This window comes from Neolamprologus brichardi, chromosome 16 (genome assembly GCF_056152115.1).
Source record: "Neolamprologus brichardi isolate AB-2024 chromosome 16, ASM5615211v1, whole genome shotgun sequence".
Taxonomy (NCBI): Eukaryota; Metazoa; Chordata; class Actinopteri; order Cichliformes; family Cichlidae; genus Neolamprologus; species Neolamprologus brichardi.
This window is the reverse complement of record NC_142119.1, coordinates 17,130,946-17,156,407: the sequence shown is the minus strand read 5'-3', so window position 1 is coordinate 17,156,407 and position 25,462 is coordinate 17,130,946. Positions and strand designations below refer to the sequence as shown.

Here is a 25,462-nt window from a genome sequence, read left to right as displayed (position 1 = left end):
TAACTCAGATAAAACTGAGGTCATTGTACTCGGCGCTGAAAAGCTTAGAAATATGGTATCTAACCAGATTCTTACTCTGGATGGCATTACCTTGGCCTCCAGTAACACTGTGAGGAACCTTGGAGTCATTTTTGACCAGGATATGTCCTTCAACGCACATATTAAACAAATATGTAAGACTGCGTTCTTCCATTTGCGCAACATCTCTAAAATTAGAAATATCCTGTCTCAGAGTGACGCTGAAAAACTAGTTCATGCATTTATTACTTCCAGGCTGGACTACTGCAATTCATTATTATCAGGATGTCCAAAAAACTCACTGAAAAGCCTTCAGTTAATCCAAAATGCTGCAGCAAGAGTACTGACAGGGACTAGAAAGAGAGAACATATTTCTCCTGTTTTGGCTTCCCTTCATTGGCTTCCTGTTAAATCCAGAATTGAATTCAAAATCCTGCTCCTCACATACAAGGTCTTAAATAATCAGGCCCCATCTTATCTTAATGACCTTGTAGTACCATATCACCCTATTAGAGCACTTCGCTCCCGCTCTGCAGGCCTACTTGTTGTTCCTAGAGTATTTAAAAGTAGAATGGGAGGGAGAGCCTTCAGTTTTCAGGCCCCTCTTCTGTGGAACCAGCTTCCAGTTTGGATTCGGGAGACAGACACTATCTCTACTTTTAAGATTAGGCTTAAAACTTTCCTTTTTGCTAAGGCATATAGTTAGGGCTGGACCAGGTGACCCTGAATCCTCCCTTAGTTATGCTGCAATAGATGTAGGCCGCCGGGGGATTCCCATGATGCATTGAGTTTTTCCTTTCCAGTCACCTTTCTCACTCACTATGTGTTAATAGACCTCTCTGTATTGAATCATATCTGTTATTAATCTCTGTCTCTCTTCCACAGCATGTCTTTCATCCTGTCTTCCTTCTCTCACCCCAACCGGTCGCAGCAGATGGCCGCCCCTCCCTGAGCCTGGTTCTGCCGGAGGTTTCTTCCTGTTAAAAGGGAGTTTTTCCTTCCCACTGTCGCCAAAGTGCTTGCTCATAGGGGGTCATATGATTGTTGGGTTTTTCTCTGTATCTATGAAGCGCCTTGAGGCGACTTTTGTTGTGATTTGGCGCTATATAAATAAAATTGAATTGAATTGAATTGAATATTTATGGGGAAGTTGCACTGTTTTCTAGGCACAGGCACAGTCAGTTCATTTTAATATGACATGCTGAATCAGCAAGGTTAGCACAAGGTCAAGAGATGATATTCAGCTAATTTACTAACAGGAGAAGTTTGTTAATGGCACCACCAAATATTGTTTATTTATGTGTAATAAAACTTTATTAAGGAAAAATGTGTTTTTGCAGGTTAATAATGTAATTGCATTGATCAGAACAACCACAAACAACCGCTTCAAACTAACAAACAAATACAAAACATCAAAATAAGAAATGGGCTGCTATTAAAACTTCTCGAGGCATGATTACTGTCAGGATAAGGTCCAAATTTTAGCAGCATCATCCTTGCATTCTCTTTTTTCTTCAGCCATATTTGTTGAAATTCCTGCCACAGAAGCCACAGAATGTTGAAAAGAACCTAATGCCAAAAATTGAAATTTAAGTTTTGTTGCTGCAGATATTATGTGTCTCCTTTAGTTTGGAGGTCCCAGGTGGCTTGGTATAAGTTTTTATCACATCTTTGTCTGGATTTCCAAATAAAGTGACACGAGTGCAGAAACGTCTCCTAAATCTCTGCAGCAGTAACTGACACATTCAAGTGTAAAAAAATAATATGTTTTTTTCTCCTACTTTAAATTGCATGTTGCCAATGTTATAAATCTGTTATTAAATATTTAGCAGCAAAATATACCACTGTCTTTACCAGCTATTTTTTTTTTTAAATATGTGTATGCTGCCTAAACTGACCCAGAGATAAAAACTGTAGCTGGGTGAAGTGGAAATAGAAAATTTAAATATGCTAGCACTTTAATAAAAAGTGGAGGGAATGATCTCAGTCATGTCATGAATGTTCTCATCTGTGTTCTCAGGTTCCTTGTGCAGCTAGAGATAGTGAAGCCTGATAAACCAGATGCTACAGTGTCCCTCAGGGGCATCAAGTTCATCGATGTCCCCGCCCATGCTAACAGGGACTATGAAATGTCTTTCTTTACATATACAGAGGGACAGTTTAACACCAAGGTTTGATCAAACATTACACATTTCCAGATCTGAACTGACATTTGTTACCCATCATGACATCCGTTGATCTTTTTCTTCAGGTGACATTCCGTCACCATGAGACAGGTGAGTACTTGTTCTACCTAGTTACCTTCAAAGCCACGTCTCCAGGAGTCCTGTCCACCATAGAGTTAGTGACATCAGTTCGCCGGGCGGCCTCAGCCACCGTTCAAGTAGAGAACCCCCTGACCACAGCTTCCTGCCTCACCACTGAGTGTAAAAGCCGTGATATCATTGTCCCACCTCAGCACATGGTGCCAGGCCAGTCCAAGGTGAATACTGAATATGTCTTCCATCATACTTGGAAAACAAACAAACAAACAAACAAACAAAACCCCTAACTGTGTTTCCATAAACAAACTCTTATTGGCACTGTCTGTGAATGTCTGCCTTTCCTTTTAGGGTGTTTTGCCTTTCGAGTACAAGCCTCTGCAAGCAGGCGAGTCTACAGCACGGCTAACTTTGTTCAGCAGTGAGCTGGGCCACTTCCACTATGATCTGCTTCTCAGAGCTCTGCCTCCGGCACCAGAGAAAACTGTGCACTTTAACGCTTTACTGGGCCGTAGCCACATCATCACTGTAAAGTTTATCAACTATGCCCGTTTCAAAACCACGTACTTCTGTAAGGTAAAAACAAAACAAAACAAAGAAGAAGAAATAGTCCTCTTCTGTCTTTGTATACATTCATGCTAGGATGACTTTATATGCATTCAGTGTCAGCCTTCATCACTTCTTAAGACACCTTTTTATGTATTCTTTATAATTTTTCAACACACAACTCAGTGTCTGTATCTTTCTGTCAGTTTTAAACAGAAATTTTCTCGTGTTGTCTCTCTCCTCTAGACTGATTACCCAGACTTTATCGTGGACAAGAGTGTGAGTGTAATTCCGGGTTTCCACGTGGGCTCAGAGGCCAGCGTGGACGTCTGTTTTGAGCCTTCTCAGCTGGGAGAAGTGAAAGGCCAGCTCAGCCTGTCTTCAGGAGTTGGTGGAGAATACATATTTCCCTTACATGGGTTATGCTTGCCCCCCCAGTCTCAGGGCCCGTTCAGCATTAAAGCCGGTGGGAACATCATCATCCCCTTCAAGAATGTGTTCCTGCAAACCACAGCTTTCTCTTTTCTGGTAAAGACCAAGTAGAATTTGTGAAAATGGGCACAGTGATAAAACCAGACCAAGCAGTGGCGTAAAGCTAAAAATGTCTTATTGACATAACATTAAGTGATTTCCAACATACCAATTCAAATACATCAAAAAAAGTCAATGTTATTAAAAACAGGGATGTTTTACTGAGGAGTATTTACACTGGGTTCACTGCGACACCATGAAACATTAAATTTAGCCTGGAACAGATGGCAGAATTGTGCAACTCTGTTGTGCAACCCTATGTTTCAACAGATTTGACTCCTGCTTCTCTCTGATAGAACTTTCACTTTAGCATTTTTTTTTAGCATTGATAAATGCTTCAGTTTATGTGCTTCACTTAATAGTGCAGCTTATTTCGATTTTATGTAACCTGAACCCTGTTTATGCCTATAGATTGACAACCACCATTTTACAGTCAAAGGAGGGGGAAGCATCAAATCCAAAGAGATTCAGAACATCCAGGTGTCCTTTGAGGCTCCTCCAGATGGCTCTCCAGGACCGTGGTTTGGCACCTTGACCATCTCCAGTCAGAGCTCTGAGGGCCACAGGAAGCCTTACTCATGGGTCTATTACCTGAAGGGCCACCGCCCCGAGTCATTATAGAAACATGCAAATATAGAAAGACAGAGATGCCAACATGAGTACAATGAAAAAGGCATTGATTGCCAGATTGTACAATGGTCCAGTTGCATATGCTGACAAGTGACCTATCTGAAGCTTTAATTTTATTGCCAAAATCCAGAATATCTCCTTGTGTATTGTGTGATTCAAGTAATTAGCTGACAAACCTGTCAATAAATATTTAACAATTGACTGAATAAATTCTGCAAAGAAAACTTGGAGATGCCTGTTACTGCACATATATTACCACATGGGGGGAATCATGAGTTCATTTGAACTGTATATGTGGTCCATTGATAAGTCCAGTTAGATCACTTGACTTCCTTTTTGTATCATAATGACCCATATGTTAACTTTTCACCTAAGTGAATTCATCCAAACTGGCCTGTTTGCTGTAAGACTCATGGCACATTATGGGGAAACTAGCTATACAGCAGTAACTTTCTTATTACCCAAAGTTAGAGCTATCACATCACACATGGTGAGGAGCTGCAGTGTATATGCAAAATTCACTCTTTTACTTCTTAAGGAAAAACACTTTGATACAACCTTTGTCAGACTGTTCCGGTGGCCCACTCTTCCTCTTTTCATGGTGGAAAGAACAAACTTAATTAATTAAACCAAAGTGCACATAGATGTAATTTACAGACTTGTGCTTAATCATTTATTAATCATGAACAATCAGCCCAGCTTTACTGCTTGCAACAACAAGCCAGAAAAAAAAAACCCACACAAAACAAAAATGCAATATACCTGCATTGCAGCAAGTCACATGGTACAGTTGTAGCAAAACGTTTTGAGAATGACACAAATATTGGTTTTCACAAAGTTTGCTGCTTTTTGTTTTTATGATAGCAATTTGCTTATAATGCAAAAGGTTTAGAAGAATGATCAGATGAATTGAAAAGTCCTTCTTCGCCATGAAAATGAACTTACTCCCAAAAAAACCATTTCCACTGCATTTCATTGCTGCCATAAAAGGACCTGACATCAGTATAACTACTAACATATTGTGACAACTTCTGATTATCCATAAACATATGACTAATATGCAGTGAGCCAGAGAATCTGCTGTAGTTCTGCTTTGTCCACTGGTTCTCTTAAAATGTAAAATTAACTGATATATCAGAAAAGGCAGTCAGCAGTTGGATCTCAGTTCATGTGCTAAATTATGTTTTCTTTTTTTACAACAGGAAGTAAATCTATTTATAAAAGTGAACAGTATATAGCTATAGCTACAACTCAGCACTGCAATGCTTTAGCTAAATAGGTATTCAGAGAGGAATAAAACAAAAATAAAATAATAAATGATAAAGGATCAGGAGTGGGTATTATGGTATTTTTTCACAGACCCACGGCAGAGAATTCCTGCATGAAATATCATTCCACAAAGTGTTGTCAAATGTCCTGATTTGAGCACAGTCCTCTTCACCCCACAATGGGTTTCCACCACCATTATCAGGTTGGCCATCTGCCCAGTACCTGACAGATCAGTGAGCACAATTATTATCCTTGAGAAAATAATTAGATCTGAAACATTTATAAAAGCAAGAAAAGGATGAAAAGATTTTTATAACATCAAAGATGTTAGCCAATCAAGTGGATTGGCTAACATCTAGCCAATCAAGTGGATTAATCAAGCCAGTTTCCTGGCTTGATTATTCCACTGAATTTATGTAGCTGTTAAGAACAAATTGCAACAAAATGCAAAACAAAACTTGGTGAAAAAAATAAGCTACTCTGTGTATTTTGTTTGTTTGTTTGTTTTTCCCTGTCAGGAGGTGATGGTAGTGTTGGCTGGTGTCTCCTATATGTTTTTTTCCTGTTATTCATTTTTAACTGTGTGGTTAACACATTTGACTTACACAAATAACATCCCCAGTTTAATTCCAGGAGACAATTACCCAGGTTAAAATCTGTGCTAAATCAAAACCCTGTGTTTTCACCTGCTGTGGTAACCCCATGGGAAATAAGGAAGCAGCTAAAAGTACATTCTTCATTCTAAAATGCTTAGTTAATATCATGTATGACCACCATAAGGCTATCAAAATAAGTCAATTTTTATGATTTTCAGCGATTGACATCTAAGTCTTTTAGTGAGTTTATTTGTGAGCAGCATGTATTATAAATATGTCAGAAGATTTTATTATTAAAACATTTTATTATTCATTATTGCTGATATACTAAAGCTAAAAGTGTTTATATTTCTGTTTGCACTCAACCAGCTGCACAACTAACTGTCTGCACCTTGCATTTAAAAGAAATTGCTTACTGTTACATTATCTGACAGAAACAGGAAATCGCCGCCTAAGAATGGGTGTTGCCCACGCACCGTTATTCTGAGAACAGAGTATTCCAAGAAGTCATCGCAGCTTGCTTGACTAGATAAGAATGTTACTTCCTCATCTGTATGCTTCATGCTTTCTATAAATAAAGGCAGAGAACTGCTGCAGGGTGTGAGTCTCCGTTGAGCTCTCACCTGTGCACGTTGAACTGTTACAAGTGTCTGAGTGTTATTTCATTATACCTGAATGTTTGATAAAAGAATATCTCTAACAAAATATAATTAATATAATCTGCCAAAATGACAGCTTACTTCAGAATAAGAGGAGTTCCGTCTACCCATTTCCATTTTCCCTCTTCTTCTTTATCATGTAAACCAATCCAAGTCGGTGTTTTGGTGAGCCTAGTAAGGTACTCCTGTTCAGAAAGAACAAAAACATGAATTCCCATTTGGGAATTTAGTTTATTTAGTTTATACATACATTTTAATGAAATTTGCAGATTGTCTTGGTGAAGTTTAATAAACTCAACCGTCTGCTCTTTGCTCCCTAAAATATAACACTGGACACTGGAGTAAAATCGCTACCATCTCACACTTCTGTTTAATCAGTTATCTGTTTGACGTTTATTCAGCTGTGTGAAAACTTTAATCTCAGCCAAACCGATTTACTCACAAACAAAACACTGAAAAAAGCCAAACAATAACATTTTGAAGTTAACTAAGTGACTTATATATCATGTTTAACCTGAGTAGCGAAAGACCGCGGGGGGTTTGACAACAATGTGCTGGGAGTTCGCTGTTTTGGCCGGCTCTAGTGAGCCATTCATCTCCTCCTTTGGCCAGCTTATTATCCCTGCAGGGTACCTGATCACAGGCAGGGCGTAGGTGTTGACAGATCTTATTCTTACCTTTCAGCTGACTCCTCGGGACTTGCCTGGTACTTGGTGGTTGCAGCTTTCCTAGTGGTCTCCTTATGGTTCCCATTTGCCCTTGAGTACCCCAGGTACTTGTAGCTGGGGTACTCAAGGGCAATGTTGCCTTCTTGTAGTTTGATCCCTTCAGTTCTACTTTCCCGCTCTTCGTTATCATCCAACTACACTTCTCCAGTCCAAACAACATTCCGATGTCATTGCTGTGTATCCTGGTGGTGTGGATCAGTGAATCGATGTCACATTCACTCTTGGCATACAGCTTGATGTCATCCACGTAGAGGAGGTGGCTGACGATTGGCCCATTCCGATGTCAGTATCCGTAGCCAATCTTGTCAGTGATCTCACTGAGCGGTTTCAGGCCTATGCAGAACAGCAGTGGAGACAGTGCATCTCCTTGGTAGAACCTGCACTTGATGGTGACTTGTGCTATGGGCTTGAAGTTGGCCTCTAATGTATGGGCTCTAGTGTTGTACGCCACATACACATTGAGTTCCTGATGAAGGCTCTTAGGGTCCTGTTGATCTTGTATAGTTCTAGGCATTCCAGGAACCCAGGTGTGGGGCATCAACCCAGGCAGCGCACAGGTTGCTGAGCCTAGTCTTGCTGTCTCAGACAACTGCTCGGCCTACCAGTAGCCTCCTTTCTGTGCCCCGCTCATGTAATGAACCATAGCTTACCCACTATGATGCTTGACAAAAGCTTCCATTTGGTACCAAGGCTAGGACCAGTCCCTTCTTGGGGTATTTGGGGATCAGGACTCTCCGGCCTTCAGTCATCCATTCAGAGTGTCTCTCATCGACTCAGTGAATACTCAGCCCCTTCAGCCAGTAGGTGTGGCCATGGTGAAGTCTGGTGCTGTCTAACTCTTCACTGTGATGATTACTAGACCATGTTCAGGGTCTGTGATAATCACTGCGATGGTTAAATCACAGTGATGGGTACAGGATGGATATCTGGATGGATATCATCCATCTAAGTTCAGGGAGCAGCCCACTTCTCATCAGGGTGTTCTGGTACCTCAACACCTGACGCAGGCCTTGTTAATCCGGTCACGTCCGAGCCTGTATGGCTCCATATTTATCTTTTTTCGCTCATGTCTGTGGTAAGCTATACCATTATACTACACACACACACACTAGACTTCTTCCACAGTATCCAGAGTGAGATGGAGTAACAGCTGTTTCAGGGTTTAATAATTGCTGGGACATAAAAATATGTATATGTAATCGATCCCTTAATTGATTAACTTAGGGACATGAATATTCTAGGTACTTTCAATGAGGAGAAGAGGAACAAGAAAACTAAAACACCTCCTTATGCTGTCTTATAGAGAACACTCTATGACATTTATTACAACAAAACACATAACAGTCTCATCAGCAACTTCAATAATATGCAGAATGTTAACAACACTTATGAGACAAAACCCAATATAATCCCCCCTTCAATCAGTCAGTTCAGTTTCCATATTAGTATTAGTCCATTTATGTCTCTTGTCACAGTTCTACCTCCACCAACCACTCTGGTTTGGTGAGGAAAGAAAAAAAGTAAAATATGGTGTTGAAGTAAAAAAGAATAATAATAAAATAAATTCAGAGCTCTGAGAAAACCTTGTCAATCTACCCGGGTAGTGTGTGTGTGTGTGGATAAGCCCAGTGCTTATCTGCAAAGATGAGTAAAATCCTCGTTCGCCGTCCTTCTGGGTGGAGCGATACGTCTCTGGAAAAAAGCCCCACTGGATTCGCCTTCCAATCGCCGATCGAGTATCCAGCAACTGTCTCTCGCACTATGTCCCAACACAGTAAAAACAATTGGAAAAAAAGGATGCGTGGTAAGCAAATCCTAATAGTCTGTAACGATAAAAACCTTAACACTTAGAAAAAAGGTTCGTATTCTCTTCCGATACACCATGCGCTCGGGCGTTCTTCTTCTAGCTTGCTGGCTATCTGCCCCGCTGCAGCTCTTCTTCTTGCCGCATAACGCAGCGCAGGACAACTATAGCGCCATCACTGCCCCCTGTTGGACAGAATTAGTACTACATACATTAAACATTAAATCATTGGCTTGAACAGCAGTGGATAACCTTGAGAGGGTTACATTCTCCCCCCCTTAAGCCGCATGCATCCTTGCATGTGGAACTTTACACTGTTTCAGCAGTCCCGGGCATTAGTTGATCTACGCTGGGTACACTGTCGAAGGTGAATGCTTGGGTGAAAGCTTGGTCTAACCCAGAGAAAATGGAGTGCATGACTGTCACCAAAGGATTTCCCAACGTTGGATAAGTTAGCTTCTTTGGAGCTGATCTCTCCCTTGATGACCTCCTTAGTCCCACACCCTCTTCATGATTAGGGACATCTTTAGAGAGATTTGGTTCTCCTTTTCTTTCTTCCTCCACAACTTTCATTTTGTTGCTCACTTCTGTAATCAATGTACGACTATCACCCAAACTGCGTGAGAGATCTTTAGATTGGCTGTCTTCAGCCGAACTGATCTCATGCAGCGGTGACTCCTGAACCTGGTCCTTCTCATCATCTCCGTTCTGGGTTGTCACTGGCTGGAATTCGTGAGCATCTGGATTTAGAGTAGAGAGCTCTGGACTCAACTCAGATTCAACAGTGTGAAGCTGATCTATCTGTCCCAAAATGTCTTCTGTAGCTGACTTTTCGTGGACTTTTACTCCAGCCAGTCTGTCTGTGACTGCAATCTGGTCGGCTTCTTGGAGTCCATCTTGCAATACATTAGGCTCATTACAGGGTAGAGAATGAAGAGAGTAATACTCAACTTCATCTTCAGTGCTCTCCTCATTGCTGGTTTCTGAAGAATCAGTCTCAAATGTGTCAACTGGTGGTGAGTTTGCAGGTTTAGACCGTGACACTGTTACTTTGGGTGCTGTCTCTTCAACAGTGGGTGGGAGAAACCCACAAGGTAAGAGCAGATCTCTGTGTAGCACTCTTTCAGGCCCATCTGTTCCTTCAGGCACCACCACAAAAACAGGCGAGTCCTGAATCTGTCTGATCACAGTGAACACGGTTCGGCTCCACCGATCAGCGATTTTGTGCTTTCCCCTGATGCCAACATTCCTTAAAAGGACTCTATCTCCCTTGGCAAGGGTGGATTCCCGCACTTTGCTATCAAACCTCTGTTTGTTCCGGAAAGCACTCTTTTGACTGTGCTCAATGGCTAACTGGTAGCTTTCTGCAAGACTCTCTCTCAACTTTTTGATATATTCAGAGTGAGAGAGGCTGCTGGATCTTTCAGGGCATAGGCCAAATGCTATGTCGATTGGGAGCCTCGGTTGTCTGCCAAACATCAACTGGTAGGGAGTGAAACCTGTGGTATCATTCCTTGTACAGTTGTACGCGTGTACTAAAGGCTGCACAAAATCTCTCCACCGAACTTTATCTTCTTCCTCCAGCGTCCCTAGCATTTGAAGAAGGGTTCTATTGAACCGCTCGACAGGATTGCCGCGGGGATGGTAGGGCGTGGTCCTCGTTTTTTTTATCCCAAGCAGTGAGCAAAGATCTTTGATCAAGGCAGACTCAAAATCACGACCCTGGTCGCTGTGCAACCTCTCAGGAAATCCATAATGGATTAAAAAATTGCTCCACAAGGCCTTTGCCACAGTCTTTGCTTTTTGATCAGGCGTCGGAACTGCAACTGCGTATTTAGTGAAATGGTCTGTTATGACCAAGATGTTTTTAGTCCCTCTCTCATCTGGTTCCAATGTAAGGTAGTCCATACAGACCAACTGCAAGGGACGATTAGTTTTTATGTTCACCAAAGGAGCACTCCTTTCAACTTGTGCCTTTCTTCTGAAACACCTTTCACATGTCCTGACCTTGTCATTTACATCGATGGTCATGCGGGGCCAATAGAACCGAGCTCGGACTAAGTCCAGAGTCCTATCAACACCCAGATGGCCCACAGCATTGTGGAGCTGGTCAAGGGCAACTTCTCTGTAACTTTGCGGAAGAACGAGCTGATACATGGGTTCACCTTGAATGATGCGTTTTCGGTATAAGACCTCATCCATTACAACTAACTGATCCATTACTCTTGTCATTAACTGAACTTCTCTGTCTTCGTTCCTTCTTGCCTTGTAGGAGAGACGTTTTCCGGCAAGTACAAGAGTCATTACTCTGCTGACGACTGGATCTGATTTCTGCTCACGCGCCCAATCGGGAAGAGACATTTGCGGCAGGGGGCATGAACCAGCTACATCAGTTTGACAGAAATCTGCTGGTATTGCAGAGGTTCCAATAGCCAAACATTCTACTCGTGCAGGCGATGGCACCGCTGCCTCCTCCTCGAGAGTTGAAGAACACTGATGTCTCTCGCATACTGCCTTTACTGCCTCAGTTGGAAAATCAGGCCCTTTGTTGCGGCGTAAGAGCTGTGCAATAAAGCTTTCAATGCGATTTTCCTCATCAGTAGAACTCTGATCAGAGGCATCACAGTCATGTGGATGCGGACGTCTGGAAAGCCCGTCAGCATCTTGGTTGTTCTTCCCAGCTCTATACTGGATGTCAAAATCAAAACTGGAAAGAGCTGCCAACCAACGATGACCTACTGCGTCCAGTTTTGCAGAGGTTAAGACATATGTGAGTGGGTTATTGTCTGTCACCACTGTAAATTTTGCTCCATAGAGATAGTCAAAAAACTTCTCGGTGACGGCCCACTTCAGAGACAAGAACTCAAGCTTATGTGCAGGGTACCTTTGCTCGGACCTGGAGAGGCCCCTACTGGCATAGGCAATGACCCTTAACTTGCTCTCCTGTTCTTGATATAAGGCTGCACCGAGTCCATGGGTGCTTGCATCAGTATGCACAATATAATGTTTCTTAGGATCGGCAAACCCAAGAACAGGGGCTGTTGTGAGCTTGTGAATCAATGTCTCAAAAGCATCTTCACAGGCTGGGGTCCATTTGCCATTAAATGGCTTTTTGAGATCCACACTTGTAGAAATCTTATGGGTTCGGCCAGACAGACTAGATTTTCTCTTTGGGTCTGGGCCTTTGTTTAAATGGAGATGGGTCTGAGAGTCGAATTCTGTGCTTAATCTGAGTAGTGTGGCCATAGTCGAGATCATGAAGAGCAAAAACTTCAGAAACTGAGTTTAATTTCTTTGTTATTCTCTCTTTCCACTCCTCAGACAAGCTTGACTCAGCAAAGTCAAAGGTGAGTGTTCCTGTGTCAGACACAGATACAGAGTTACATGCAGCTGTAGCTGGAACCGACGGATATTGGTCACCTGACAGAGTTTTGACAGTTCTTTCAGTCAAGGATGACACAGCTTTTGGAAGGATGAGTTCTGCAATAACCTGGCCAGCAGGTATTTTAATATCATGTGCTGTGTCATTTTTAACTAGAACCGGGACCTTAAATGATGAACATGAAGGCCGTGTCATTACAAAACTGCAAAACAAGAGCCCACCAGGCAAGGTTGACTCTAGAGGCTCAACCATCAGGGTTGTGTCAGATGTTGTTGTGACCTTCCTTGCATATCCATTCAAGGCCATTTTTTTTCCTGCAGAAACAGTAATGCACTTTTTGCTCTGCAGCTTCACTTTCCCCACTCTGCCATTGTCTTGACGGGTTTTGAACCTGTGATAGAGATGCTTCACCAGAGGAGAGTGATGGATGTTTTTTTCCTGTAAGACATGATTTGGCTGAGCTTTTCCTAAGCCAACTGTTTCATACAAAATATCCAGGGTATTAGTCCCTATCAGCAAGGGCACTTCCATGTTTGTCCTGTGATCAGGAACTACAAGAATAAGCGTGTCAACTTCAGCTGATTTCCCCATGACACTTTCAGGGAAATGGATGGTTGTGGATATGTATCCCAGATAAGGCACTTCCTGACCACCAGCACCTTCAATGTCCAGCAGATCCTGGATGGGAAAGATTTTCTGACTGGAAAGGTTCCTGTCATAAAATGACTTTGATACTGTGGTTACTTGGGAACCTGAATCAAGTAGACTGTTACACTGACTCCCTTCAATGGAGACTGCTGCAGTACACTTTGGGCCAATAAGCCTTTTTGGAAGACAGTCAAAGAGTAATTGGGCTTGGGAATGGCTTTCACATGTGACTTTTTCTTTGTCCTGAAATCTTATGGGACATCCTCGCTCATTCTTGGGTGCAGTCAGTCCCTCCACTGCGACCCGGTCCAGTTTAAATGACCATATTTGGCTTCCCACTCTCTTTGCCTCTCCCTCAACTCCTTGTATTTCTGATCAACCAAGATCTTATTTGGAGGACCTTCACACTCTCTGGCTATATGTCCATCATTACCACACTTGAAACAGAACCAAGGTTTTGGTCTGGGTTTAGGTGCCATTTGTTGGGCTTGTACTGCAACTGGAGTTATACTAGCGGAGGCATTTAGGGTGGGATTTCTCTTTTCAGCATGTTTTTGTTTCCTTTGCTCTTTCTTTTTGTTAAGTTGCATTTTTAACTCAGTTACCTGCCTCCTCAAATCCTCTGTTTCAGTGATGTATGTTTGAAGTACACTGGTATTCTCATCATGCGTGGAAGACATGTCTGGGACCAGCTGCATGTGTACGGATGATTTAGCTTTTGCACCCCCTAAATGACGGTTCATTCGATCAAATTTTGCAGCCCTTCTATCTTCTTCAGTCCGTAACTGTAGAAGAAAATCAGAGAAATCAGGAGCTGTATCTGAATTCAGTTCAGACTGCAATGCTAAGATGAGGGACTGATCCCAGCAGCCGCGGCGAAACTGTCTCAGCAAGTGTTTCCCAGTCTCTGAACTCCTCACACCACCCCTCTGTGCAGCTGTGGTGAGCAACACCTGCAACCGCTGAAGATACTCAGATGCCTTTTCCCCTGTGTTCTGGTGGGTATTCAGAAACCTTGCGAAAATTTCCTCCCCATCCTCAACTAATCCATAAGCTGAGCCAAGAAGCTTGACATATTCACGAGGAGCCGCATGTGGGCCAAGCTGCCTCACCAAGTCAGAAGCTGGGGAGAGTAAGCTCTCAAGAATCTTACGGCGTTGTACATCAAGTGGAAGATTATCTTGAATCATGAGTTCCACATGAAGTGACCACGTCTCAAAATCTACTTCATTTTGGGGTTTAGGAACTCTTCCTGAAAATGGGCGAAGACCTTTAGAGCCTTGACTTGGAGTGGGAGGGGCATCGCTTTTGATGACATGCTCCACAATTATCTTTTGGACTTCAGGAGGGTTGCACACATCACTGTCTAATGTTAGTTGAGAGACAGAGTGAGTTGGCTTGGAGACCGTTCTCTGTCCTTTTACTTTAGAAGTGGTTTCAGCTACAACCTCTTCAATCTCTTTATTCTTTGCAGTCTGTCTACGTAGCAGGGGTGTCCAACTATTATCAGAATCTGGTTCATTTTCTGAGCCAGAACTGTCACTTTGTTGGCGTGGGAAAAGTGTGGGTGACATTGTCTTTGAAGACTGAGCAGTTTTACAGGCACCATCTACACGCCACATAATGTCTGGGTTCGAAACGCTGGGAAGGTACAGAGGGAGGGTGGAAGCCAACTTTATGACAGTTTCTTCAGATTCAAACTCCACCAGGGCTTTAACACCAGTACCTTGCCCTGTCTGTCTTACTCTAAGAACTTTATCAACACAGCCAAATTGCATACAAAATTCAGTAATTTGATCATCAGTAGTTGCTGCTGTAATTCCTTCAATGTATACACACTTCTTCATATCAGTACCATATTCCTGTTCTGCATACATTGTGAAAAACGGTAACACTCAATAACCAACAGCTGTGAAATGTTAAACAAAGACTAACAAAATCAGCTAAATGGAAGTGTTTTCAACTAATTTTCCATCTACTCCTCCTGGCTGGCTCGCCAACTTTTGTAATCGATCCCTTAATTGATTAACTTAGGGACATGAATATTCTAGGTACTTTCAATGAGGAGAAGAGGAACAAGAAAACTAAAACACCTCCTTATGCTGTCTTATAGAGAACACTCTATGACATTTATTACAACAAAACACATAACAGTCTCATCAGCAACTTCAATAATATGCAGAATGTTAACAACACTTATGAGACAAAACCCAATATAATCCCCCCTTCAATCAGTCAGTTCAGTTTCCATATTAGTATTAGTCCATTTATGTCTCTTGTCACAGTTCTACCTCCACCAACCACTCTGGTTTGGTGAGGAAAGAAAAAAAGTAAAATATGGTGTTGAAGTAAAAAAGAATAATAATAAAATAAATTCAGAGCTCTGAGAAAACCTTGTCAATCTACCCGGGTAGTGTGTGTGTGTGTGGATAAGCCCAGTGCTTATCTGCAAAGATGAGTAAAATCCTCGTTCGCCGTCCTTCTGGGTGGAGCGATACGTCTCTGGAAAAAAGCCCCACTGGATTCGCCTTCCAATCGCCGATCGAGTATCCAGCAACTGTCTCTCGCACTATGTCCCAACACAGTAAAAACAATTGGAAAAAAAGGATGCGTGGTAAGCAAATCCTAATAGTCTGTAACGATAAAAACCTTAACACTTAGAAAAAAGGTTCGTATTCTCTTCCGATACACCATGCGCTCGGGCGTTCTTCTTCTAGCTTGCTGGCTATCTGCCCCGCTGCAGCTCTTCTTCTTGCCGCATAACGCAGCGCAGGACAACTATAGCGCCATCACTGCCCCCTGTTGGACAGAATTAGTACTACATACATTAAACATTAAATCATTGGCTTGAACAGCAGTGGATAACCTTGAGAGGGTTACATATAGTATGTTTGTTTGCTTTGCTGTAAAATGTCAGTTTTTATAGTTTTTCTTCTGCTTTGACCCACCCTCTAGTTCTCATCTGAAGATGTATTTGCCAAAACAGCTCAATTGTAGTTAACAATTAAATTTACTATATAATCAATTATAACTGGCTGCAAAATAATTTCATATGTCAATTATTATAGGTCCGTCAGTATTTGGGAGCTGAATCTTCAGCCCTGCTGAAAGCCTAAATGGAAGCTTGTCAAGTAAAAGTGAAGAAAGGAGCATAAACGAGACGCGCAGCATACAGGAGACCGCAAAGCTGAGAGCAGAATTGATCAAATTAGGAGCTAAAATAAAAGACTAAAGTGATAGCCGTTTTTATTTTCAGCAATTTTCCATTTTTAAGGACAAAAGGTTTCAAACTTGTCCACGCCTTAAACCTCATGTGTGTTTAATCTAGTAGTAGCAAATGCATAAAAATAAGGGATTTATGAGGACACTGAATAAAAAATTGCTTCCTTGAAAACAACATTTACAATTTAGTATTGAATGAAAATAATCTATATACAAAGTGTCTTTGAATGGCAGAGATGCATGTAGCGCAGAGCCGTTGCTCAGTTTCTGAGCAGCAGAACGCCAGAATCTTAGCTGGAAGCTCACAAAACCATTTCAACAACCACCACACCGCTAAAACTAGACATCTCACAAATTCCAAAAATGCAGGTTTCATCACACTCAAAAGTAGGGATGGGTATCGTTTAGGTTTTATCCGATACCGGTGCCAAACCGGTACTTTTGAAATGGTGCCGGTGCTTAAACGGTGCTCAAACCGGTGCTCAAACCGGTGCTTAAAGAATGGAAAACACAAACTTTGTCCAAAAACCTCTCATGTTTAACTGTTTCCCACTTCTTTGGTCATTTTAGCCTTTTTGGCCAGGGTGAAGGGAGTATCTGCCATCAAACAAGAAGACAGTCACATGTAACTACAACAGTGTTTGCTAGTTCACCTTACATGCATTAATTTAATAACGTGGTTAGCCTACTCAACGTAAATTACACAAGAACAACATTAAGCTACTCACCCAGAGAAGAACGGCTGCTGCTGCCATCATCATCCTCATCATTTCTGCTACACTGGCAGGGCTAGGGGCCAGGACTCTCCTCTTCGGGTTCTTGGGGTAAGTTGCTAACTCTGGGTCCGATAACAGGCACCACACCCGCAGTAGATGTGCTCGGTGTGAGGTCTCGCAGCAAGCTATCAAATACGGCGCATTTCTCGGATTTTTTAAAAACGCTATGCGTCGCCAGGTGTTTCAGCGGATTTGAGGTGTTACCTCCTTTGACAGTATCACAGTATCACCTTAAAGCACTTGTTGCAGGCTGCTGAGTTTGCATCTTTTGCTGTGAAGTACAGCCAGACTTTTGACCGCTTCGCCTTGGGCATTTTTAACCTGTAGCTCTGCTCTAAAAGAACGTACGTACCTGGGCCCGCCTACTATCCTTGGAAACTAAAATGATTGGCTAGAATCTAAAGTGTATCACAGCTCAGGAAAAAAAGCACCGAAATAAAGGACCGAAATGTGCGCTGCTTTTCGGTCTGGTTACTACCGTTTATGTCAGAACCGGTGCCATCATGGCACGGGATACCGGTACCCATCCCTACTCAAAAGTAATGAATGAGGGGTACGAATATGAATATTCATGTATAAACACAGTAAAACACATACATATGAACTGTACCTGTTCTTTAGCGCGCTCAATAACCACCAGATCTGCTCCTCTGTCTCTGCAGTCCCTTCTGCCTTCATCCCAGGAACCAGACCTTCCAGAGAGGAGATAGCAGCTACAGCTGAAACTACTCCATCCTGCGGGACATTGTATAACTAGAAGAAATTAAAAACAAGTAATATTTCAGTAAGGTTAATGAAAAATATTTAATGAACCTTACAACAATGCTCATTTGATCTGTTTAATTAGATTTATCTATAGTTTATTCACCTCCTGACTTTTATATTTGTTTGCCTGTGTATATTTACTATGGTGACAGTTTTTGTACTTAATCTATTTTAGGGCTGCAACCAATATTTTAATAATCAGTTATTCCATTCAGTAATCAGATAAAAAGTACTTTTTTCTTACTAATGGGCAATAATAAATGTTCAAAAGAAAAAAATCACAAGTCTTTTAAAATCATCATCAGTTTATATTTTAGAAATTGCTGTTGCAACTCTTTCATGTATTTACAGGCCATATTAAAAAAATTCTTAGATGCAAAAATATATGGTAAATGGACTGACTCTTATATAGCGCTTTTCTACTCTCTCAGAGCACTCAAAGCGCTCTATACAACATGCCACATTCACCCAATCACACCCATTCTCACAAGCACTTTATCTATACTTAGTGCTATTTAACTACATTCACACACATTCATACTCCGATGGATGCATCGGAGAGCAACTTGGGGTTAGTATCTTGCCCAAGGATACTTGACATGCAGACTGGAGGAGCCAAGGATCGAACCACCAACCTTCCGATCAGTAGGTGACCTGCTCTACCTCCTGAGCTACAGCCACCCAAATGTATATGATGTCAAGTGCAGTAGTGCCCAATGAAATAATACAGCCTAAACTAATCATTCCAAGGTTTTAAACATTATTAGGAGGCAAAAAAACAAACAAGCAAAAAGTGTTTTATCTCCTGGATGAGGTGTTTTTGTGTAAATGCTTTTGTGGCTGTGTCTGTGTGCTTTAGTTTTCTAGTAAATGTGTTGTTGTAAGCCTTTAGAGGAGCATGTGGGAGTTGCAATGAAGAAAAGAGAGCATATCAGTGTTCCGATATTTGCCTTGTGCATTTTTTCACTAGCCTACAAAAGAAAACAAAATTTAACTTTAAATTGAAATTGAAGTTGAGTTTTTTTATATTATTTGATTTTAAATCTGAAAATGACGTTACAAAAGCATCTTCTATTCACGTCAGAGTTAGCTAAATACATGGTTTGATGTTAGCTTCCCCCCACCTTAATGAAGAGGGTGAGCTCAGGCGGAGTGGAGAAAGCATGTTTGGTCTTGGTTTGTTGCATCCAAAACAGCAGCACTTGTGGCTAAAACTTTACTGGGAACCTGCCAGGAGTCCTTAATGAAGACGACGACATGGGGTGTACTAGAAAATATTTATTTCAAGTTTTTCCAAGCATTATCTTGCATATTAAATTAATATCAAATATAAATAAATTAGATATTAATTCAGTTGTATTAATATATATAAAAAAATACTTTTTTCCTTTTCTTCTATATTGATTATGGTAAATGGACTGGTTCTTATATAGCGCTTTTCTACTCTTCTGAGCACTCAAAGCGCTTTACACAACTTGTGCATTCACCCATTCACACAAGCACATCTCTCTAAGTGCTTTCTAGATAACATTCACACACATTCATACTCCGATGGATGCATCGGAGAGCAATTTGGGGTTAGTATCTTGCCCAAGGATATTTGGCATGCAGACTGGGGAAGCCAGGAATCGAACCACCAACCTTCCGATCAGTAGATGACCTGCTCTACCACCTGAGCTACAGCCACCCCCAAATATATTATATATTACATATATCTATTATATATCTTTATATTTATTATCACTACATTATATTTCTCATGTTGGGTGATCAGTGTATTACAGCAAGCAAAACAAAACAAAAATAACAACAACCCATGACTCAATACAATAAATACGGTTTCACAAAAAAACACATTTTGAAAAGTTAAATGTTATACTGTGTCAATATCAATATCAATCATTCCAAATCCAAATTAGAACTTTGGCACAACCATAAACTGCATATAAAGAAGGGACGTCTCTGAAAAGTGAGGCCAATCCAAAAGTGCTTTAAATGCCTCTCTGAGAATTAAAAGGTAAAATATTGAATTTGATGTGTGCAGAAGAAAACAGTTTTCCATATCAGACCAATATCTTGAAAGAAAAAAGATTATTATTATTATTATTATTATTATTATTATTATTATTATTAATAATCATGTAATAATAAAAATTTATATAATTAAATTAAACATTTTAAAGTTTTGTTTTGTTGAATAGTTGTGAAGAAGGTCTGTTATTATCAGTCTTCTGCAGGTTAACATCTCACTATTTTTGCTGTCTTTCCCAGAGTAAAAGTAAAAAAATTTAAGTAACCACAAAACTGCAATCTACCTAAGTTTTACGCAATATGCAAAATGCAGCTACAATAACTGCTCCTAACTTGTAATAACTGGGTGAAACTGATAGAAGGTTGTGTTTAGAGACTCAGTGATTTGTGAATCTCTAAACAAACCTGTAGATCAGAAAGTGATGTCTCGGTGAAAAGATGCATCACAACTGAATCAAACATGACCACTCGATGAAACAAGTAAAATAACAGTTAAAAAAAGATTTAAAGGATATTGAAATAAAAATAAGAATATGTAGTGTCAGTGTAAGGGCTATCAGCTTCCTTTTCAACTTCCTTAATGAAAATACATTAAGGATACTTGTTGTGGATTCAATCATTTTATAAGTTACTAAACACCATTAAATACATTTCACATATGTGTCGATGAAATATAGCCCTTAAATTATTTTAGTACCATTCAGATTTGTAAATGTAAATTTGTGACAAGCATAAGGTACACTGCTGCACTGCAGCTTTATAGTGACAAGCAGTGATACGGATAATGGTTCATATGATATTTTCCTAATGACTGAAATTTGATTTTAAAAATGTGTTAAGTCAGAAGAAAATGATTACATCATTTGTTTGGAAAATGAATCACTAAATTTCCGAGAAAAACCTTTTAGAGACACAATAGCTCACACAAGGACTCACTCTGCTTTTTAAGCTCTTCAGTCTTTTTAGTCAGCAGATCTCGCTCCTCAGTCATGGAAGAAAGTTGGTTACTGACTGCAGAGAAGTTTTTATTCAGAAGGTCTCGCTCCTCAGTCATGGAAGAAAGTTGGTTACTGACTGCAGAGAAGTTTTTATTCAGAAGGTCTCTCTTCTCAGCCTCTGCCGACACATGTTCAGCTGAATTGTGGTCTGAAATAAAAGGAAATAACATTGATGCTTTCATTGATTGAGGCACAAAAGATCTAAATAAAAAATATTTTAAAATTCTGACTGTAATTTGTGAAACATATTAATTATGTAAACCAGTTTTATGCTTGTACAAGTTATTGTTGCTGTGATCTTGTTGTCTTCAAGATAATTTCAAGAGGATCTTGAAATGGAACAATCGAAAATTCCACATTGCATTCCAAATTTTATTAAAAATTACATACATTAAATTACATTAAAAAATAGCTCTTAATCATTCACATGGTGACTGATGATCAGTAGAACAACTGTCCATGAAAAATCCAACTCACAGAAGAAACTAAGTGTGATAAGTCTAACCAGCAACAAAACAGTGAGCAGGCTCAGGGAGAGAATAACACCCGAATAGAAACTTCTCCTAGAGCTCCTCTGACCTGAAAAGAAAAGAAAAAAAAAAACAAGTTACCCAAACAAATTTTCAGTAGTAATAAGAGATGTTATAACTTCCTTGCTCTATCACTTCCCTTTTACCTGTGTAATTTGTTGAAGGTGTTGGGTTGTCAGGTTTAACGTATTCATCATTGGCAGATATTGCCTCCATTGCATACATGGATTTGGATTATTTTGGAGAGCTCAGCTCTGCAGCACAGGATGAGTGAAGTGTGAAAGTCTCACTGGTTTCAGTTTATTCTCCGTTTAAATTCAGAGGAAGTCACATATTTCAGTGGTTTGTGCAGCTATGCAACCACTGAAACTTGATATGTTCTTAATTAAGCCGTATATGTATGTGATAGTCGTACAAAATCAAACTGCTTTTCATGGTTGTGTAAAAAAATACAATTTTGCTGAAGTGTAAGTAAAACAATGTATGAATATGTGTGTGATTAATTTATTTGTAGAGATTAGTACTAGAAAGCACTCTGAATGCTTAAATTGAGTAGAAAGTTTCAATACAAGTACCAGTTCATTCACCATCAGAAATGGACAAATCGTCTCCATTAAGCATATTTGTAAAGGTCAGCTGATACACAGTCCTGAGGAATAACACCAGAACAACAAATAACACCAAGCAGGTCATGGCTTTTAGATTATGAAAATCAATAAATTACTGCAGACCAAAACTAAAAGGGCAAAATAAGAAGTTCCTCACTAGAGCACCAGTGACAGTGTCACAAACTGAATTAGCAAACTCAGAAAATTAATTTAAAAGAATTTAAAAGAATAATTTAAGAAAGATTTTAAATGAATTTATTCCTAGGTCTGACAATTTGCAGCCAAAAAACAGTTGTGTCTTTCTCCACTCGCAGTTGACTTTCTTACACAATAAAACCAGCACTGACTACCGTGTGCAAAATGTTCTGCAATGTAATTGTTCTGCAATGTAAAACTAAAAATTTAGAAGAATAAGGAAGTATTACTGCTGTGGTCTTACCACTGTAAAATGGTTCACAAGACTTGTGCAACGGGCATTGTTGCACATGTCCAGAACACACGAGTCCAGAACAAAAGTCAAACTTTTTTCTGTTCAGTTTTGAAGGAGACAATTCTTTATTTCCACAAAGATACAGAGCCCTGCAAGGGACATTGGAGAAAAAAATATGAAGATGTACTTTGCGAGATCCCGCAAAAGTTTTAAGTTCATGCACCTCCAGGTCAGAATTGAAAACTTAGAAACAACCACAGCGATGGAGGCCACACACCCATGTGAGAGATTCATAGATTTTTATTTTGAGCTTGGACTAAATTATAAAAACATTAACATGGTGCTATGGACAAGAGACTTCCTTTGCTTCACTGAAGAACATGTTGAACTGTGTAAAAACAAGTGTGTTTTCGACTGACCAAACTATGTGATCCAGATGTATATGAACTGTGCAATAGCCTTATAACTGAGTCCTATCTAACTACAGCAACAGACCCATATCAGGCTGTGAACTTGTACATGCATCTAAGAGAGACATGCCATGGGTGTGGCGAAGCAATCCATTACATACTTTGGCTACTGCAGAATGGCCTTGTGAGCAATTGTTTCAATGGCAGGCTGCATGTTGTTCTTAGGTGGTAGAAAGTGGGAACCCATCCTTGTAAAGTGGTCAATAGGGATGGGTATTGATAAGATTTTCACGATTCCGATTCCATTTTAGATTCTGTTTAACGATTCGATTCTTTATCGATTCTTTAAAAAAAAAGGATAACCCTAAGTTCGATTAGCTTAGAACTTTGTTTTACATCTTCTCTTTGAACAAGATAGAAATTTAGGAGTAACATGGCCTTACAAACCCAACAGTGAGATCTTAAGAGATCCACAGTCTACGGCTCTTCAATGGGGTGTCACAGGGTCCACAGGAAAGAAAATTGTAATGTAAAATAATAAAATAAATATTCTTCTCTAGCAATAACAAAGTATAACATAAATTATTCAGTAGCAATTACACAAGTATATCCAGTATTGTCCCTGCCCACAATTAAACACATTCACTTACCGAAACTCGGGGCATCTGGTGTGCCAAATGGGTGCAAGGCTTTGACCACAAACTTAGTCACTGCTCTGTGACATTCGTCTATCCTGGCCTGAAAGGAGACGCTACCGGTAGACTGCAGCGAGAACTGCCAGCCAGACTCTGTCTGTAGCTCTCATCATGGTCACCTAAATGCACAGTAATGGCAGGTTTTGTAATAAGACAGATCGCGCTAACATAATATGCACTGTTAGTTGGTTATTTATCTGCCGCATTAACCTAACTTTTGTAGGTGTAACTTTTTTAGGTGCAGCAGTGCAAAAAGTTAGTCTAGAGCTCTGGTTTCAATGCTGGACTCTCTTACCTCCTGTGTGCTAGTGATGTGCGATACCACTGATTTCCTTTCCGATCCGATACCAAGTAATATTCAGGGTGGTATCGACGATACTGATCCGATACCGATACTTTGTACAAAAACGTATTTTATTTATTGTATCTCAAATTTTCGCGTAATATCAGATTACTTGTTCTCATCACTTAATAATGCAGAGTTAATCATATAGAAATGAAAATATAGAAATAGAAATAAAAAAAACTGAAGTTATGCGCTATTTGAACACGTTGCCTGCCTGCAGCACTAAAGGACTCTGTGAGAGACGTCTGATCTCGCCCTAGCAGCACCTGTCCCTCTACTCCTCTTCAGTTTGCCTCAATATACGCTTGTCATATTCTGTGATATGATTTACTCTGAGGTGTTTGACAAGGTTAGTGATGTTGCCACAACCATACATGCCAACCCTCCCGATTTTTCCGGGAGAATCCCGAATTTTAATATATTTTCATAACCAATTTTAACATATTTTCAGGTGAGAATGTAGCTGTGAAAACTTGAAATATCTGACACCATCCATCCATCCATCTTCATCCGCTTTATCCGGGGCCGGGTCGCGGGGGCAGCAGCCTAAGCAAAGAGGCCCAGACCTCCCTCTCCCCAGCCACCTCCTCCAGCTCATCCGGGGGAACACCAAGGCGTTCCCAGGCCAGCCGAGAGATATAATCTCTCCAGCGTGTCCTGGGTCTGCCCCGGGGCCTCCTCCCGGTGGGACATGCCTGGAACACCTCACCCAGGAGGCGCCCAGGGGGCATCCTTACCAGATGCCCAAACCACCTCAGCTGGCTCCTTTCGATGTGGAGCAGCAGCGGCTCTACTCTGAGCCCCTCCCGGATGGCCGAACTTCTCACCCTATCTCTAAGGGAGATGCCAGCCACCCTTCGGAGGAAGCTCATTTCCGCCGCTTGTATCCGCGATCTCGTCCTTTCGGTCACTACCCACAGCTCGTGGCCATAGGTGAGGGTAGGGACGTAGATCGACCGGTAAATTGAGAGCTTCGCTTTTACACTCAGCTCCCTCTTCACCACGACGGACCGGTGCAGCGTCTGCATTACTGCAGCTGCAGCCCCAATCCGTCTGTCGATCTCCGGCTCCCTTCTCCCATCACTCGCGAACAAGACCCCGAGATACTTGAACTCCTCCACTTGGGGCAGGACCTCATCCCCGACCCGGAGTGGGCACTCCACCCTTTTCCGGCTGAGAACCATGGCCTCAGATTTGGAGGTGCTGATCCTCATTCCCGCTGCGTCACACTCGGCTGCGAACCGCTCCAGTGCGAGCTGGAGGCCCTCACCCGATGAAGCCAACAGAACCACATCATCCGCAAAGATCAGAGATGAGATCCTGAGGCCACCAAAGCGAAAGCCCTCCGCCACTTGGCTGCGCCTAGAAATCCTGTTCATAAAAATTATGAACAGAACCGGTGACAAAGGGCAGCCCTGGCGGAGCCCATCACCCACCGGGAACGAGTCCGACTTATTGCCGGCAATGCGAACCAAGCTCTTGCAACGGTTGTATAGGGATCGAATGGCCCGTAGCAATGAGCCAGACACCCCATACTCCCGCAACACCTCCCACAGGACACCCCGAGGGACACGGTCGA

General features: G+C 41.2%; 2 protein-coding genes across 6 annotated transcripts in view; one reads left to right on the top strand and one right to left on the bottom strand.

Moving 5' to 3' along the window:
* LOC102778690 (axonemal central pair apparatus protein HYDIN-like) overlaps nt 1–5,559 on the top strand; it is a 56,472-nt gene extending 50,913 nt beyond the window's left edge. For all 4 annotated transcript variants that reach the window (XM_087829851.1, XM_006788116.3, XM_006788117.3 and 1 more), the window contains exons 89-93: nt 2,039–2,189; nt 2,270–2,500; nt 2,631–2,855; nt 3,072–3,353; nt 3,768–5,559. In XM_087829851.1, the coding sequence (XP_087685977.1) occupies nt 2,039–2,189; nt 2,270–2,500; nt 2,631–2,855; nt 3,072–3,353; nt 3,768–3,977 (1,099 nt within the window). In that variant the 3' untranslated portion in view covers nt 3,978–5,559. The remainder of the gene's footprint in view (nt 1–2,038; nt 2,190–2,269; nt 2,501–2,630; nt 2,856–3,071; nt 3,354–3,767) is intronic.
* On the bottom strand, nt 5,327–21,619 carry LOC148098231 (CD209 antigen-like protein C). 2 transcript variants are annotated; one of them, XM_087829853.1, is made up of 7 exons: nt 21,541–21,619; nt 21,342–21,443; nt 20,938–21,012; nt 20,803–20,877; nt 17,681–17,823; nt 6,592–6,695; nt 5,327–5,477 (listed from the first exon to the last, which is right to left on the bottom strand). In XM_087829853.1, the coding sequence occupies exons 1-7, from the start codon at nt 21,617–21,619 to the stop codon at nt 5,327–5,329; spliced, it is 729 nt and encodes a 242-aa protein (XP_087685979.1). The 2 variants fall into 2 exon arrangements, with proteins under 2 accessions (XP_087685979.1, XP_087685978.1); XM_087829852.1 differs by having other exon boundaries at nt 20,803–21,012.
* Nucleotides 21,620–25,462: the final 3,843 nt, after the last annotated feature.

Bases quoted from the DNA above. Each gene is read 5' to 3' on its own strand.
- LOC148098231 (XM_087829852.1), bottom strand. From the start codon at position 21,619: ATGTATGCAATGGAGGCAATATCTGCCAATGATGAATACGTTAAACCT. The intron at 17,824-20,802 runs GTGAGTCCTTGT...AATTTCTTCTAG, and splicing joins TGAAGAGCTTAAAAAGCAGA to TTATACAATGTCCCGCAGGA. The intron at 5,478-6,591 runs GTAAGCTGTCAT...CTGATCTGTCAG, and splicing joins GGAACTCCTCTTATTCTGAA to GTACTGGGCAGATGGCCAAC.